Source organism: Eubalaena glacialis, chromosome 11, assembly GCF_028564815.1.
Source record: "Eubalaena glacialis isolate mEubGla1 chromosome 11, mEubGla1.1.hap2.+ XY, whole genome shotgun sequence".
NCBI classification, from domain to species: Eukaryota; Metazoa; Chordata; class Mammalia; order Artiodactyla; family Balaenidae; genus Eubalaena; species Eubalaena glacialis.
The window spans coordinates 46064255-46083789 of record NC_083726.1 but is presented as its reverse complement, the minus strand read 5'-3'; the positions used below and the strand labels follow the sequence as shown (position 1 = coordinate 46083789).

General features: G+C 34.4%; 1 protein-coding gene across 1 annotated transcript in view; it reads left to right on the top strand.

Moving 5' to 3' along the window:
* TRHDE (thyrotropin releasing hormone degrading enzyme) overlaps positions 1 to 19309 on the top strand; it is a 387413-nt gene extending 368104 nt beyond the window's left edge. Inside the window, exons 16-19 of the mRNA XM_061204462.1 lie at positions 6734 to 6901; positions 7439 to 7579; positions 13656 to 13737; positions 18999 to 19309. Of these exons, the coding sequence (XP_061060445.1) occupies positions 6734 to 6901; positions 7439 to 7579; positions 13656 to 13737; positions 18999 to 19142 (535 nt within the window). The 3' untranslated portion in view covers positions 19143 to 19309. The remainder of the gene's footprint in view (positions 1 to 6733; positions 6902 to 7438; positions 7580 to 13655; positions 13738 to 18998) is intronic.
* Positions 19310 to 19535: the final 226 nt, after the last annotated feature.

The following is a 19535-nucleotide window of genomic DNA, read 5'->3' as shown; positions in this document are numbered from 1 at the left end:
AACATCTCTTTTAAAGTACGTTTATTTTAATTATAAGAGCCATTTAAAAGGAGTGCAGCTATCTTAAAATATACTCTTGATACATTCGGGATATTAAGAGTTAAAATGACTCACCCATTCCCAGCAATCCTTCTTCTTTCATATAGAAAGAGCAGCATATACCTCTTAGCAAATATGCAAAAATAAAATGTGAAGAGGTTTGGAACATCATTTCAGAACACAGTAATTTTAAATATAGTTGGTCTATTGTCCACCAGTTTTCCCCAACTCTATTTTGTTTTGAGGTCCAGAGGGTATTTTGTTTTGTCGTGCTCCATTTTCAGTGGGACTGAGCAGGCTGTGTGGGCACCAGTGAGAAGACTCTTCAGAAACAGAGCAGCCCCAGCTGATGCATGAAAGGTGCCAGCTGACAGCGTTGCTGTCTCCTGTTCTTTCAGCCGCTCACCAACTGCATACGTCACTTGGGATTCTGTTCTTCCTTGGCCATGGGCCTTGTAGAGATACTAAGGAACGATATTCCTTTGGTTGCCAGGGTTTTTGTATAGATTCAGCAGTGTATTTGATTGACAAGTATACCAGTAAAGTTAGGTGGAATTATAAAAGTGTATTTTATTGTGATGCCTTAAACTTGAGATGTAGTGTCTGTAGTGACTTTTATAATTACTCATTCACTTTTAGCAAGGTTGTCTAAAAACTTTATTTTTGCTTTCTTTATAGTCCAGTACTCATTTGGGAACGATAGGAATATTTGTTGGCACTGCATCCTAATAATAATAGTAGTAAAAGTAATGAGGAGGAGAGATGTTATTACTACCTATTTAGACAATTTTCTATGTCCCCTGCGCTTGGCTATGCACAACATTTATCTAAAATCCGTACTGAACCCTTGATACACACCGTTTTCATGTGAATATCAAATGAAACATTATTTCATTTAATCATTGTAACAACCCTGTAAGGAATTATGATTCCCATTTTCCAGATGAGGAAACAGACAGGTAGGTGCAAAAAGTCACACATTCCTTCTAAACAGCTGTAATTTTTATTCAGGATGGCTTTCTTAGCGGCAGTCAAGGGACCAAGAAATCTGGATAGAATGAGAGATGGGGTAGTGGACAAGATGGACACGGTCAGTCTTTGTAAATGCAGGTTATTTTTCAGTCTGATAGTTAAAAGTCTAGGATTGTCTGCTCCAAAAGAAGTAAGAGTGCTTGTACTTATAAGGCAGAGCAAGATACGGAGTGTTGGTGAGGAAGCCTCAACCAAAGCTGTCTTCCAATTTTTAGTCAGAATAGGCAAATGATATTTCAAATGAACTGCAAATTAATTAAATGGTGTGCCACACTCTATATCAATGGCATGTGTAGTGCCACTGAAAGAAAGAGGTATTCTTCGAGAGGCCAGTGATTTGAGAATTTTTTTTATTGTCTTTGAAAATAATTAAATCCACATTTCAATGTTAATACAATAACTAATGAAAAGACACTTGTACTAACAGAGCAGGAAGGGACCTTAGAACTCATGTACTTTAGCCCTTGTCCAATGAGGATTAAAAAATAAAGCCCAAAGCAATGACCTTGACTTGCCCAGTCCTGGAGGCAGTTACTGGTCAAATTAGGTCTACTGAGAACCTGCTTAGAAATAAATAGACCCCATATCATGATTAAGCATCAAAATTTATATTTTAAAATAGTGTGTTTTTTTTCTTTTAGCAAGTATAATTTTCCTCTGGGAGATATTTTAACTGTATCATCAGAATTATTTCTATATATTATTCAATAGCATTTTTTATATTGGTATATATTTTATTCTAAAAGTAACAGAATTTTATCTTTATAAATGTAGTTATGCTCTTATTTATTTCCAAAGTAACTGTAAAAGTTATTAAATTATTAAATTTGAAATATGTGAGTAAAAAAAACACTAGTTACCTATAATCCCCAAACCCAGAGGCTAATGTTGTTAATATTCTTGTTTATCTTTCCAGCCTTTCTTCTAACAAACACATTAACGTTTTTCTTTAGACTTAACACAGTCATGTTATATATATATATATATATATATATATTACACTCTGTCCTTAAAAGTATATTTCATCATATTAAATAATATATTTTACCATATCATTAAATGTTAATCTGTGATATCATTCTTAGTTGCCATTTATATCTTAAACTAGTCCTTTATTGTTATTTTAGATGAGTCCTGATTTTTAACCTTAAAATACAATGCAGCAATGAAAAATTTCATAGCAAAATCTTTGGAAATTTTCCTGTTATTTATCTTAATTTACCAATCTACTTCACAATTTTCCATTTAATAAATAATTACCAATTTACTATGTTTTAAAATATTAGTCCCACTACATCACCATTATTATTTAACTCAGTAAAAAATTTTTCCTAAAAGACGCATGCCTTTAATTTTTCCACTGCTTAATTTTTTAACTTCTACCCCAAAGCTTTTAGTTTTTAGGCATTTGCTTTTGGCAAGGTAAAAAAGGTTAAACATATCACCAAAATGCAAAAAATAAATTATTCCAAAATGATATACTGAATTTTTATGCTTTCAAAAGTTTTATCATACAAATGAACTCTGTCATCATGCTATTTAAAATGAGAGTAGACTAAAAAACATAGTAGAAGTTACATTAATTACGTAATCATTTCTGCAAAGTTAGTACCTTAGAAAGATAAAGGCACTTCCTTTTGGCTCAGCATTACCCCATTCATCTTGTAGGAAGGCCGCTAGGAGAGACCAGCTCCCTGTTCCTTTATAAAATGTATACCATACCCAGCTTTCCTTCCCACATGATAAAATTCCACTAAAAGATTTACTTCTGAGGCAGCAGTTAAAGAGAAATGACCGTGGGGGTATTCACATTTTCATAAACAATTTCCATATTCTCTCTCCCTGTAACCCTAATATCAAGAATCTCATAGGACTCATTTGCACTTTTCATAACTATGAGTTCTGTGGGTTTTTCAGCTCATGCTTTACAAAAAATGAGCTTTTTCATTTGTTCCTAATGACTTTGGTTTATACAAAGAGATCTTAAACTGTCCCCAGAGCAATCATTTTGCTAAAATGTTGTTAGCACATCTTTACAAATTTAGCAGCAAAAGGGGGTTTCATTAACAATGGAAATCATTAGGAGCCAAGGGCCCTTGGCAAGTTCAGTGCTCACCAATCTTGTTTTATTTTCAGTGATGAGTACAAATAATCTTGTGAACTATACATTGATTCTTTATCTGGTGGGTGAGTAAGGAAGATAAGGAGTTGATGGGTTGGGAGGAGATGCTAGAAAAATCAGAGTGGTATTTTCCGGCTAATCCGCTCTGTCCTTGCTCTTCTAAGGAGCCTTATGAATCTTAAGCAAGTGTACCTCCCAGCATCTGCTAATAGCCATTACTTTCCTGAGAGTTTGGGGATTTGTAGCTGAGATCAAGGGCCATTTTTCAGTGGACCATCAACAGGTTTCAGATTATATATGTAAATATATGCAAGTCTCATTTTCATAGTAATGAAATTTGACGCATCTGCTATGCACAGGGGGACAGCTGCTCATGAGCCTGAAACTTGACCTGCAGTTTCTTCCAGAGCACATCCAAATTATGTGGTCTTTCTCTTGTTTGAGGCTGCCGGTTCAAAAACAGAATTTGCCCTTATTCTGGGCAGCTTTGCTTTCAAAGGTCTCCTTTGCCCAGGACAACTTTTGTTAGATTCCTTCAGGATGGTCCGTCTGCCATTTCATCCAGCACTTCATTGCTGGGTGCCCTTTCAAGATTTCTTCTCCTTGCTCTGTATATGATCAGCTTGCTACACAGCAGCTCCTTAAATACACCCCCAGCCTATGTCCTTTAAGTCAGCCAGAGGCTGTGTTTTAACAAGTGTCATTTCGATGCTGGTGAACAGAATGGAAACTTATTGTTGGAAAACCATTCTTGCCGCCGTTGAATATTTATCAAAGATGACTGATTAAACTATGGACTTAAAAAAAAGTAATGAAAAAAAGAGGGTAGGAGTGACATCTGTGGCCAGTTCAGCACTAAGGGAGTTATAGATTAGATGCACTGGTATTACTCTGCAGACTACTAGTTAGATCCAGGGTTTGGTTGTTCTTACTTTCTATAAGATAACGTTTTATGGAACAACAAAAATCAGCATTCAGTGACAATTAGTGATTATTACTACTAACAGAAATCTATGTATCTTATTTTCATCATCATTAGCTATGTCTAAGCTGATAGAAATAGGAAAGACATTCATGTATAGCTCATCCTGGTTCTCAACTTACTATATTGTTGTTATAGCACAAAATATCCTCTCTCAGAACAGTTTCCTCTGCTGCAAAAAGAAGTTTATAATACAGATATCATGATATTATCGTATAGACTAAATAAAATAAGATAGGTAACCTGGAATGTAGTATTGTGCAAAAGTGGTATTTTCTACCTCTGATGCCCCTTTAGCCAGTGTCCAGGACTTTGCACTGACCAACCCATTTATTCATTTGTGTCTGCATTTTACACAGTTCAGCATCATCCAGGAGCGACTACTGAATTGCAAAAATATGGATTGTTGCTAATGACTATAGTACATGACACAAGTTATTTCTAAGGAACAGTTTAATACCTGCCTTTTTCTTTTTTCTTTTTCTTCTTTCTTTTTTTGCCTTTTCTATATTTCCGTATGCCTTTCTGCTTGATATTGGAGACTGGTTTCATATTTTACACAGTTCAGCATCAGCCAGGAGCGACTACTGAATTGCAAAAATATGGATTGTTGCTAATGACTATAGTACATGACACAAGTTATTTCTAAGGAACAGTTTAATACCTGCCTTTTTCTTTTTTCTTTTTCTTCTTTCTTTTTTTGCCTTTTCTATATTTCCGTATGCCTTTCTGCTTGATATTGGAGACTGGTTTCATACGCAGTAACAAACCTCATTCAGTGGGCTCTATCCCTGAACTCTTTGGTATATTAATTGCTTAAGGAATTTTTTTTAGAAAGTAAGCTGTTACTATTAGGTCTCATATGCATTGATCTATGAGTTGATGATTTAAGTAGACATTTTATTGTTAGTTTTTGCAAATTTTTATAGTGATCTCTTGGCCAAAATCATGACAATAATAACACAGTGTTGTGCCCTGTAGCCTGTAATATTTGGAGGGGAAAAAATTCATCCTCTTTTCTAGCTCTTGATTTAAAGGAAGACTTTAAACTTTTAACTTTCTCATTGCAGTTAGTAAAGATGGATGCATCTTTGTAATCTTATGTTGTATCTACCAGGACTGACACACTCTTCAACATATGGTGGCAATGTTTTCCCTAGTGATTTCAGATGTGCCGTGTGGCAAGCTGGTCATAAACAGAGCAGGGAGAAGAAGGTTTCACCAGCCACTGGGAAGACCATTATGGGTACTTTCATCAAGGGATTCCAGGCCTGAGAGGGAAGACAGGAGAAAGAAGTGAAGCTCTTTTCTGGTTTCTTCTGATGTCTATATTCCTTTTGTTTCTTCAAAAGCAAAACAAATCAATCAAACAAACAAAATGCTTGCCTTCAAATACCACAAAGGAAAAAAAGCTGCAGTCAGCAAGATTAAAGTAACTTTTCTCCAAACATTTTAATTATTGGTAAGAAGAGACAGAATAATATACTTTTAGCCATTTCTGGGAACTGTGAATTTTGTATGATAGTACTAACAACTCTACACATTTGGTATCCTGATACACAATCTTCAATATCCTGATTGTAGACCTACTTAGCTGCTTAACAGAATAAGATGAAGATCATCTTACTGGTAGTCATTCAGACGCTTCCTCCTGTTTTCCAAATACTCCATTAACCAAAGCAATGTTTTAACCATCAAAGTCTTAAATATTTAAAAGGGATTGTTTCATCTTGTTATCCAGAGAAAACATTTCTTATTATTAACCACATTCAAATTATAAATGAGAAATTTTAATAATAGATTACTAAATATTATACAAAGCAGAAATGCATTTTTAATTTTTTAAAACATTGGAGTGTTCTTTAAGAGAACAGTTTTTTTAAATGTGGAGTATATATCAAAACTTGAAAGAACAATATTTAGTAAAAAATTGCCACGGCGAAGTACACATGAGAATTTCAGCTTATAAATAGCCAAGATTAATTAAATCGAGTAACAGTTTCCCACTGTAACATTTACTTTCTCAAAATTTACTACTTACGTGTTATCTGTTTATTATCTCTATTAATAATCTTCTAGGTTCCAAAATTTGGAGAGCTATTTGAGAAAAATAATTTTAGAAAAAATTGTCTAAGAACTTAGGAGATGTTTCTGTTTTATCCAGGTTAGTCAGTCTCTTTATCCAGTGCTTTCTCGTGGTTCTTGGGTCTAACAATTCTGAGAGCAAAATTTTTGATTGATAAATATATGAGTGCTGGTGGAAATATATGGCACCCTGTTTCTATTTTTTTAAGGCTTTATGTTCTGATTCTTGTTTACATAGTTTCAAGAGTGGAAAAAATTTCATTCAAAACTATCTTTAAATAAAATACATTATTTTATTCATTTAGTTGGGAATATTTTTGAATATTGTTACTATATAGCATTATTCTCTTTCAGGTAAATCTAATTAACAAAACCATCTTTTTAAAAACTGACTAGTAGAGCAGCATCTGTCTTTATTTTCAATACTATGAAGCTTTTAATTAACAGAAAACCACCATGGGTTGCTTCTTTAGAATACCACTAAACGTTAGAGACATCGTCTACTGTACAGGAGTTTCACTACTAGATGAGGATGTCTGGGAGTTCATATGGATGAAATTCCACTCCACCACGGCCGTTTCTGAAAAGAAAATATTATTGGAAGCCTTAACTTGCAGTGATGACAGGAATTTATTAAATAGGTGGGTCAATTAATTTTTAAAATTCGTGTAATGAGAGTATTCTCTGTTAATCAAACTGTACTGAACTTGTTTTTATTTCCTTAAATATATGCTAGTTACTCTAAAATTTATCTTTCTAGAGCTAAGGAAAACTGCCATATTAATATGACTAAAGCTTGTTGATTTGAAAGGTATACCTTAGTTTCTAACTAATTATTTTATATGTTTTTTCATATATATGTAAGACAATATTTCATTATAAAAAGAAATGTTTATTAAAAAGAATTTTTAAAGTGAGTTTGCATCATCAAACCAAAACTATGATTTCCCACCCACAAGATTGTTCAGACTTTAATTAATATATTATTTACAATACTATGAATTTGATCTTCCTCCTTTTATAAAAACAAAATTGTTCTATTGATAAAATTTTTTTAGTGAAGTTTACGCTGGACTATTCTTTGAAGACTGTGATAAATTAAATCATGTAATTTTGGTAATTTTATTAAAAATCTTTGTTATTGGACTAAAAGTTTCCCCACAATTCTATCCTTAAAGGCTTCTAAATCTATCACTGAATTCTGAGGTGGTGCTGGATCAAGATGCAATTGATGTGATAATCCATGTAGCTCGAAATCCACATGGCCGAGACCTTGCCTGGAAATTTTTTAGAGATAAATGGAAGATATTAAATACCAGGTAAAAATAAGAGTTCAATCATTCATACTGGAGTGAGTAAATCAAAGGTGACATATGAGAGATAAAAGCCCTACTTTTTGTGGTAGAACCAAGGTCCAGATAATAGAATTAGATTTTGAAGTAGTCAGCCAAGATGGGTGTTGCCACTCTTGTGAAACTCAGAATTAATTTAACAGTTCTATAACATTATTCATTTATTAAAGATTGATAACCACAATTATATATGGAAATGAGCAGAGTGAAAAGGTTTAGGATTGCAGCTTTCCTGGAAGATCTATCAAACTGTCTTAGGTTGAAGGAATCATATCATTAAAACCCTATATCCTGAGTGTGTTGTAGAAAAAATGATTTATGAATCATACGTAATGGTATTATAACAAGAAAACTTTAATTACTTCTGTAGAATTGTTTAAATTCTTTTAAAAATATAAATGTCATTAAACACCTGAAATAAAACCATGATATCGAGAAGGAATATTTGAATGGCTGTATAATTCTAGTTGCAGTAGAATTTATTCCTGAGCCATCTTGCTTCATGTTGAGAATAATTCAGCCTCAATTTTAGAAAATATTTCGTTATGTATTTAAATATATTATAATAAATGTTAATTTATTACTCTGATAATCTCTACGGTATTTTAAAATTAAATTCATCATAGAGCATGTAAATGCTGCATGTTCTCCAACTTAAATGTCTCCAGACAACATACCTACTGTTCCGTCTCTTAAAAACTTGTGTATAAACTTTATTTTTTTAAAGCACAGTTTTATTGGTTGACCTTGTATAATGAGTTCAATTTGAATGGATGTGTCATATTAAAACATATTTCTATCTATAAATATTTCATTGTTAGAAAGCACTGATATTCCTAGAAAGCACATTTTTTTCCCTAGTATTTTCAGCTCAGAAATGGGAATGTTTGAAAGATTAGAACTTGCTTTGCTGTCATGCACATAGTATAATGAATAGTCAGACACAAGGTGGAATTAATATATATAGAGAGAGAAGTATTTCGCTTTAAAAAGTATCAAATATCTACCAAATAAACAGAGTTTCTTTAGGGAGTGGTTTTGTAGATCAGAGTTCAGTGTAATGCATATATAGTCTATAGTCCCTACCAAAAAATGTTTGGTTCCTGATATGCCTGTTTTGTTTCACTGAGAGTCCATGATCTCTAATCAAAAGGTAGAAAGATCGAGACAGCATTAAAACCACCTCAGTCTAATGACCTCTTTGTTTTATTAACTGAACATTAATAATAGGGAAAACTCTGAAGAGGGAGGAAGAGGCATTTAGAAACTCAACTTTATGCTCAATTTTTCTGTAAATCTAAAACTGCTCTAAAACTAAAGTCTGTTACTTAAAAAAAAAAAAAAAAGGGTAGAAAGATTGAGGCTTCAGCATTTCTACAGACAGGGCGGTGTTTATCTTGACAGATAGGATTGTCTCCGTCATCTTCTACTCCTCTGTTGATCTTTGAACATGAAAGTTCATGGGGAAACTGTCCAAGGTTCTCCTTGCTTCCTGCCCTGCAGATTCTCCCTGGTTTTAGTTGCCATCAAATCTCGTGGCTTGAATCATTCCCAAATCTACATCTCTAACTCAGACATTTCACCTAAGCTTCACCCTATGATAGACGTTTCTTGTTGAGATCCCCTACTGGGGTGTACCTGCAAAGCTAAACCATCATTTTCCTTTTGTCTTCCTTTTCTCAGTAAATATATGGTCATCCACCAATTGCTCAAGCCAGGCACCTGGAAATCTACATATGGTTCTCCCTTTCCCTTGACATATGTAACAATTAGGCTTGAGGTCTTATAATTTAACAATTCTTAAATGTTTCATGTTTCTTCAATTCTTCCTCTCTTTCCTGCTACCACTGCCCTAGTGAAGGTTCTTATCTCTTGCCAGTACTCTTAACAATAGCCTTCTGTCTCCTGCCTTTATGTTTACATCTACCACCACCACCACACACACACACACACACACACACACTCACACACACACACACTCACACACATACCTCTTCCCTTTGTCCCAAGAATCTCTCTGAAAAGCAAAAATGATATTTTCCTGCTGTAAAACCTTCAATACTCTGTGCTACACTGAAAATCTAAGCTCCTCTCTTCCTAACCCTTCTACCTCTTATTCTATTATCCTCAACCTCACAATTTATACACTCAATACCAAATGCATGTAGTCGTCGGCATACACCATGTTGTTTCACACCTCCTTGCCTTTGTTTATGTTGGTTCTCTGCCTAAAACTACTTTCTTCCTTGATATTTGGAACTACTCCATACTTAATCTATCTGGCATCATCTCCTGGAAGCCTTTCTGAAGACCCCACAGCTAAAGAGAATTTCTCTGAACACTGTATAATTTTATTTTCACCACAGTTAGCCACAATAACTGGGAATGATCTGTTTACAATACTAGATAGTATATTACCTTCAAGGAAAGGATTGTGCCTTTTTCTTCTTCACATAACTGCAAGCAAAGTATAAGCAAAACACTCTTTGAAGAATTATTCTCATTCCTGTACAGTAGGCCATTTCTGTAACCACATATTGATCACTAATGATTACTTATATTATTATTGAATGTCTATTTATTTTATTTTATTGATATAACTTTTCCCATGGAATAGTTCAATGTTAGAATTATAGCAAATTATGATGGTCATACAGTTTAGCTCCCCTCATTTTACAGATGAGAAAACTGAGGCTCCAGAAGCTAAATTACTTAAGTTCCCACAGGTAAGAACAGCATTAGAAAACCTCTTTTAGTGATGACTGGACCTCTGCTTTCAAGAACTCATAATCTTATCTTTAGAGTACTTTTAGTTTTTTTTTTTTATTATTGAAATGTAGTTCATTTACAGTACAGTTCAGGTGTAAAACATAGTGATTCCACAGTTTTATAAATTACACACCATACAATGTTATTAAAATATTATTGACTATATTCCCTGTGCTGTACATTATATCCCTGTGACTTATTTATTTTATAACTAGTATTTGTACCTCTTAATCCCCTTCACTTCACTCCACCCTCCTCCCCTCTGACAACCACTAGTTCTCTTTATCTGTGGCTCTGTTTCTGCTTTGTTATATTTTTTCATTTGTTTCTTTTTTTAGATTCCACATATAACTGAAAACATACAATATTTGTTTTGCTCTATCTGACTTATTTCAGGTAGCATAATACCCTCTAGGTCCATCCTTGTAGTTGTAAATGGCAAGATTCCATTTTTTTTTTTTGGTCTGAGTAATATCCCATTGTATATATAAATGCCACATCTTCTTTATCCATTCATCTGTTAATAGACACTTAGGCTGCTTCCATTTCTTGGCTATTGTAAATAATGCCGCAGTGAACACAAGGGTGCTTATATCTTTTCCAATTAGTGTTTTTGTTTTCTTTGGAAAAATACTCGTGAGTGGAATTGCTGGATCGTATGATAGTTCTGTTTTCTCACTTTTTTGAGGAACCTCCATACTGTTTTCCATAGGGGCTGTACCAATTTAAATTGCCACCAACAGTGCATGAGGGTTCCCTTTTCTCCATGTACTCACCAACACTTGGTATTTCTTTACTTTTTGTTGATAGTCATTCTGACAGGTGTGAAGTGATATCTCATTGTGGTTTTGATTTGCATTTCCCTGATGATTAGCAACGTTGAGCATGTTTTCTTGTACCTGTTGGCCATCTGTGTGTCTTCTGTGGAAGAATGTCCATTCAAGTCCTCTGCCCATTTTTTAAATGGGTTTTTTTTATATTGAGTTTTATAAGTTCTTTATGTATTTTGGATATTATCCCATAATCAAGCATATCATTTGCAAATATCTTCTCCCATTCAGTAGATTGCCTATTCATTTGTTGATGATTTCCTTTTCTGTGCCAAAGCTTTTTAGTTTGATGTGGCCCTATTTGTTTATTTTTGCTTCTGTTGACCTTGCATGAGGAGACAGATCCAAAAAAATATTGCCAAGACTTATGTCAAAGAGTGTATGTTTTCCTCTAAGAGTTTTATGGTTTCAGGTCTTACATTTAAGTCTTTAATCCATTTTGAATTTATTTTTGTATATGGTATAAGAACATAGTCCACTTTCATTCTTTTATATATAGTTGTCCAGTTTTCCAATACTATTTATTCAAGAGACTGGTTTTCCCCCATTGTATATTCTTGCTGCCTTTGTCACAAATTAATTGACCGGATGTGCATGGATTTATTTCTTTTCCACTGATCCACGTGTCTGTTTTTGTGCCAGTACCGTATGTTTTTATTACTATATCTTTGTGGTATAGTTTGAGGTTAGGGTGTGTGATACCTCTAGTGTTGTTCTTCTTTCTCAAGATTGCTTTGACAATTCAAGGTCTTTTGTGGTTCCACACAGATTTTAGGATTATTTGTTCTAATTCTGTGAAAAATGCCTTTGGTATTTTGATGGGGATTGCACTGAATCTGTAGATTGCTTTAGGTAGTATGCACATTTTAACAATATTAATTCTTCTGATACATAGCACTGTATATCTTTCCATTTAATTATGTTGCATTTAACTTCTTTCATCAGTGTTTCATAGTTTTCAGAGTACCTGGTCTTTCATGTTCCTTGGTTAAATTTATTCCCAGATATTTTATTCTTTTTGATGCAGTTGTAAATGGAATTGTTTTCTTGACTTTTCTTTCTGATAATTCAGTATTAGTGTATAGAAATGCAGCTGATTTCTGTATATTAATTTTGTTTCTTGCAACTTTACTGAATTCATTTAGTCTAATAGGTTTTGTTTGTTTGTTGTTGTAGAGTCTTTAGGGTTTTCCATATAGTATAATGTCATCGGCAAACAGTGAAAGTTTTACTTCTTCCTTTCCACTTTGGATTCTTTTTATTTTTTTGTCTTGTCTGTTTGCTGTGGCAAGAACTTCCAATACTATGTTGAATAAAAGTAGCGAGAATGGGCAACCTTGTCTTGTTCCTGATCTTAGAGGAAATGCTTTCATTTTTCACCATTGAGTGTGCTGTTAACTGTGGGCTTGTCATATATGACCTTTATTATGTTTATGTATGTTCCCTTTATACCAATTTGTTGAGGGTTTTTATCATGAATGGATACATAATTTGTTCTCAAGTTCTTTATATAGTTGTATTATGGGCATGTCATAGGAGGAGGTGAGTTCAGGGTCTTTCTACGCAGCCATCTTGATCCTGCCTCCAGTTTAGTCTAGTGTACTTTTTTTATTTCAAAGAGTATGATAACCTGTGATAGGTACCCTTAACACAGTAGACAATAAATGAAATGAGAAATCTTTCCAACTCACTGATACATAGTGTTCTTTGCCTTGGGTCATGAGTCAAGTAATTATGCTTGTGGCACAAAGATTATGACATTCAAATGAACAATTTGATGTTTTATTTTAATACTCACATGAGAAAATGCTAATATTTTGGGAGCATTTTTGAGAAATTTGGCTCAGTTTCTAGGAATGAAAAAGGATAATGCCGATGTCAATTTTGACTGACCAGACCAAAGGATCTGTGTGACTTACTGCTAATACCCAAGTTTCTCCTGCAGTTCTATTTCTTTTGGTAAGATCCTTCTTCCTTACAGTGATCTAGGTTGCTTTAAAATTAAAACTTTTAGGGAATTCCCTGCCAGTCCAGTGTCTGGGACTCTGTGCTTCCACTGCAGTGTTCGATCCCTGGTTAGGGAACTAAGATCCCGCAAGCCATGGGGTGCGGCCAAAAAAAAAAAAAAAGTAAAATTGAAAGTTTTAAAATGTTTCTTTCTCTGGCTTTATATTGGAAATATAATAGTAATGCCTAAATATAATTTTAGAGGGCTCTCTTTAGACCTCTTTGAAACACTGTGAGCCAAATCAGGATGCATTTGATGGCATCCCGTAGCCACAGCTCTTTGCACCTCCCTGACTCCCTAGGGAAATGGCCTTGAATGGCACTAAGACAACACAGGTCACTTGGAGTCCTTGAGAAGGATTCTTAAAAAATATGTGTAGTAGTATTTCCTAAATTACTGCCTGCTTTAACATTAAGACTTTTTTTAATCCTTCAAGGTATGGAGAAGCATTATTTTTGAATTCCAAACTTATCAGTGGAGTTACAGAATTTCTTAATACTGAAGGTGAACTGAAAGAGGTAAATATTTTAAGATGAGTTCTAATGCTTTTTTTTATAAACATATGAAATTATACATTTACTTCAACCTTTCCTTTCCAATAAAGTCATACCCATTCCTTTGAAGTGCGTGCGCGTGTGCACACACACACACCCCCCATGCTAAAGACTTTACTCCATTCATTATTTGCAAAGGTATTTCTAACATATTAGTATTTAATATTAAATTCCCGTGAGAGGTGCTTGAATGCAATGATTCTCAAGTTGGGAGACTCCAAATACACTCCAGAAATCTTTGATCCAATCAGCTACCCCTCTATTGATTCTGTGAACCCAGTTTGGGATCCTTGGAACAAAAAAACTATCCTGTCACAATGACTCAGTATTTGGATACAGAGGACCAAGGTTGCTATTGAGGTACAGAACTTGAGATTCATTACTTTGTGGTCAGGTCTACACAAAGCATGATAATTGGATATGGTAATAATGCTTCATGCTATTTGGTTTGTTAAATGGAATAAATTCATACATTTGGATGGAAGTGTATCTGGCAACATATATCGATATTAATAGTTCATTTAAAATTCTGCTGGATACAATCACAAGTGAATTTCATTGATGAAACTGAACTTATTTTTTAAGGACTAGTGTCCAGTTTGCAGAGTATCTAACATTTTCTTTTTTCTCTGTTTTATGTCTCTGGAAATTTAAACCAGCTAGTTTCGTGACCATTAATTCACATCTCTAATAGTTAGGGGTATGAAATGGGGGGTGGGGTATGTAGGTAGGAGGAAGGAGCAAAATATTTGACTGATTAAAATGAGTTGGGCTTCAAACATTTATTGCTTTTTAGTCTGCTGCTCAACTCCATTATAAAATATAGCTGAGATTTGGCATTGAGAATCACAGTTTCCTCAGTTTTCACTGACAGAATGCCCGATGCTGTGACCCAGAGCTCATCCCATTGAGCAGGATTCTCCCAGAAGCATCCACCCCGGCACCACCCCTAATATCTCCTAATATTGTCCAATTTTGTATGGTCATCCCCTACGCACTCACTTGGATTCTTTCACACCATGAGCTCAGCTAAGCTAAGCTAAGTCTCTGATTGTAATGATTTGAAATTCAATTTTTATCCCTATGTGTGTTCCCAATGCTGAAGAATTTGAAAGCCCTAGCACATGTTTTACTATATTTTTTATTTTTAATAAAGGAAGCTAAAAGGGAAGGAATTCTTTCATATCCATAGGAAAGAGAAAGAAAGAACAATTAAGCTAAAGAGTTTATGTATTTAAATGAAGTAGTTTTAATTCTTTGATTTTACATTCAATAATCGGAATGAAAGACTCATTTAGTGACAAACTGTGCAGTCACTGAAGTGAAAACAGAAGTGAAAGATCTCTCCTCTCCTCCCTTCTCCCCTTCCCTCCTTTTAGCTCCCTTCCTTCTGCCGTCTTCCTCTCCCCTTGCCTCTCTCCTGTTCTCTCTCCCTCTTCTTCTGTTCTCTAACTCTATCTTTCATGTTTTCCTTGCTTTGGTATAATACCCAGCTCATGGAAAACCATCTGTTAAATGGACATTTAAATTGATTTTATCATATGATGGCCATTTTGCTTTACATATTTCACTTACATATTTAATTTTTTACACTTGACTTAATTGCCATTTGAAATGTTCCAAGATACCCCTATAATGAAAGGTGCCATTTGAAAACTGAAACTCAACTGTGGCTTTTATTCCATTATCTGCAAAGCAGCTAACTTCACAATACAGGCTCTCTGTAGCCTGAGTGATGAATCCCTTCATGACACAGATGCTTGCACTGACTTTCTAGTTTACCAACTGCTGCCTGAGGCTTTTCCATACTTTTATTACCTAATCATCGACTGTAGGATTGTGGACCACTATTGTTGGGTGGGAGTGGGGTTAATTTGTATTGCCGATAACCCCCTTCCATAAATATAAAGGAACTGAGGAAGTTTCAGTCTTATTTTCCCATAACCAATGAGCCTCGTAAGCAGAAAAACCAATATGCTCCCTTTGGATATAGCATATTCGTATTTTCAAAAGTTTATAGATCAAAAGTGAATCGGCATCTTTATGAATTCTGAAAACTAATTTGAGATTGTAATGATCCCCATCAACTTTAGGGGCATTCAGCAGAGACACTTACATTGTTCCATGGTCCCTTCCCCAAAACTACATTCTAGTACCTGAAACTGGCAATTTCCTTCTAATGACATAGCTCTAGCAATTTGAACAATATTTCTCCATGAAACAGTACATCACTTCCTTAATTTTAAACTAATGGAAGTACAACCTCATGGAACCTCGGAGGTCCTTGCCATTTTTGCATACTAATGCCCGTTCAGCAATCCTCTTCAACACTCATTTTTTTGGCCTCTTGAACCTTATATACAACACTGTTGTAAAAAAACATAGATCCTGTGCATTACAGACATCCCATTTACAGTTTTAATGTTGAAAATATAAACCTCATAATCGGGCAATAGCTAATTCGATTCATTTATATAGTTACTAAGAGTATATTGTGTGTTGTACTTTACTCTACAGATTATTTTGTGATGTTTAGGGTCTAGAGTACCCTAAATCAAGAGTACTAAATACTAAAATGTTTTTTAATAGAGAAATTAACAAACATGTCTAGAAATTTTATGCTAAGGAGAACAGGGCACACAAGCAACTCTGACATCTTACTAAATGTTATTTTATAAAAATGTCTAAACTTGCAACATTTTCAAATAAAAGCATAAGATGGCATAAATATTTAGCAAGCACAATAATAAAAACTAATAGCAGCAGAACATCTACCAAAGAGCTGCCAAAATAAGCAAACTGGAATGCCAAATGCCTTCCATCTACCCCATGCCCTCTAAAGTGAGGCAGGGGTCTGGAAGGTGCTGTGATCATGCCCCAGGACCAGTCAGATGGCTGCTCTGACCACAAGTTCACCAGAAGGGTTGTGGAGGAGTATGAGGCATAAGATCAATTTATGACAACTGTGGAAAGTGGGCCACATGTGTTCTGATGAATAAGCTACTCGTAAGATGCATGTGAGTCACCCCAAGCTCTGTGAGCTCACAACGGAAGTATTTAGTGCACTTAAATAGTGATTTAAGGAATGAATCCCTAGAGAACCCCCAGTTACGTTTTCTACTAAGAGTTCTCTTGCAGGATAATCTGACCTACTATCTTTGTGTCAGTAACACGTTCATAGTCAATCCCATAGTTTGCCTTTGAGGAAGACTTAAGAGTTTTACTTCATGTGTTCAGGCTGGATTTCTACCTCGGCAAAAGGCCAAGAGCATACTCCACAGAGTCAAAGCTGCCAAAGGGTCATTTATCACTATCCGGCATGTTCAGTGACTGCCTAGGAAAATATGTAACAATGTGGAACATAGTTTAAAAGAAGTAGATGTAATTTTTTTTCCTGATTGACCTGTATTATGTAAATAACGCCACTGTAATGCACAGATGTAATGTACAAATGTACACTGTAATGTACATATTTTTGTAATAAATTAAAACGCAAAGTTCAAAATATAGATCAAAATGTACTATTTGTTGCTTTAGGAATATAGATTGAATGAATCTGAACATAAATATGTAAATACAAATGAATCACTGGATTAGTCAGTTAAGTTTAAAAATATGATTCAAATGCTTTCATTAGACTTCCTTTTTATCTATGTGTACATGTCACAGGTATATGTGTGTGGCACAGTGCCTAGAATATTGAAGGTATTCAATAAATTCTAGTCTTTCCCTTCATTCTCTTTCTTTTGTATGTGTAAATCTGGTCAGGTGTCAGATCAGTTTTAAGGATAGCGCTGATAAATCTTTGTTATATAATACATTGAATATTTTGCATGTTTCTTATTAAAGCATAGTGAATTTGAAGTCTTATAAAGGACATAGCTCTGAGATATGGTTATCCACTGCTAATGCTGCAGGGCACCAGGTTTTGTAGGAAAGTAGAGGATAAACTTTGAAAAAAACCATCAGTATCATGTAATCAAAGTAATATTGTCATAAACAAACCAAGCTACCCATGAACCAATTTCGAGATTAATTCAGAAAGGTATAATTAACTCCATTTTAATGACTCCCCTGCCTCCATATCTCCCTATCCCTGAGTCAAGCTTGATGACATTTCTCTCCTGGCATATTCTCCATGTGGTGCCCACCATGTGATGAATCACACCCCACACTAATTACACAGTATAACACTTCTGTGTTGCAAGTTGATTTTTCACATTTGTCTATTAACATTGCAATTGTTGGTTGGTTGCCAGTTTCTTAAGACATATCAAACAGAGAGAAAAACTGCTAGTATTTAATCTGGAAATAAAATCCTTGAGCATTCCCAGAGTATGTGGACTCTCTAGAGAAAGTCTTCTATCCATAAAATTATGACAAAACATTTAAAACTTATAACTTTTTAATTAAAGCTCAAATTCTCTAGCTAAATGAATCGACATTCCTCCTTCATTCTTTCTAAATCTAGTTACTCAGGTGATTGCAGTGTCATTTATCATCCAGTTTTCATAGCATCATTACTTTGTTTTCCACCGCCCAATAATTTTGATATTTCTTTGCTATCAAAGATAGTGTCAGGCACTCATACTATTTATTTAGAGAAGATGAATAATTTTCTCTCTAAGCACAAAAAGTTAACTTTAATCCTTATATTCATTTTTAAGGCTATTTAGTACATTAGATAGCTTTGTTATTAGAACTACCCTTTACCACAATCCCATCAACCTATTATGAAAAGACAAATTAAATATGTCTATTTTAATATTTATTTATGAAACAAGAAGCTGAATTTGGAGCTATTTAAACTGTAATGTCCACTCTTTTTTTCCTTTCAGTTCCAAAAGAAATTACATTACACCTAGTGGACACAATCTGTTTTATTGCATTTCATTACTAAGCTCACTCCACATATTAAATATACCTTCTGTAGTGACTGTGACACTTTTCTTCAAATAGATTCTTGTTTATATGTGTTGGACATGAGTTCTTTTGAAGACATGTGTATTTACCATTTTTAAATTATATTTTTTATTGAAATGTAGTAGAAATACAATATTATGTTAGTTTCAGGTATACTATATAATGATTTGACATTTGCATACATTATGAAATGATCACCATGGTAAGTCTAGTAACCATCTGCCCCCATACGAAGTTATTAGAGTATTATTGACCATATTCCTTATGCTGCCTATTTACTATTTTAATATTTCTATTTCCAGCTAAGGAACTTCATGAAGAGCTATGATGGAGTAGCTGCTGCCTCTTTCTCAAGAGCCGTGGAAACTGTCGAAGCCAATGTACGCTGGAAAATGCTTTATCAAGATGAGCTTTTCCAATGGTTAGGAAAAGCTCTGAGACACTAATGTGTGTCTCTTAAAAACAATTCGACTCAGAATTTTGTGAGAAGACCTGCTTTGTGTGAAATGAGGAAAATGGCCAGATTTTCAGTGTTAACGTGTGGGAGGAAATTTTTTTTTTTAATTTTTGGTTTTGGGGGATTTTTTTGTTTCATTCATTCTGTTTTGTTTCTCTACTGGGTGTTCTTCTCTAAAGAAACTCTTGCAAGTGAAACTAGCCATGACTGCTTCAGCTATACATTCCTCACTGTACAGGACCAAATATGATAGTGGTGCATGTTGACGTTGCAGTCAGTATGGAAAAAACATAGTCAGAATATTTTGTGCATGGTTGTATGGTCCTGCCTGTGTTCTAGCATGCTTATTTAAAATGTCCAATGTTGTATGTGAATATATGTT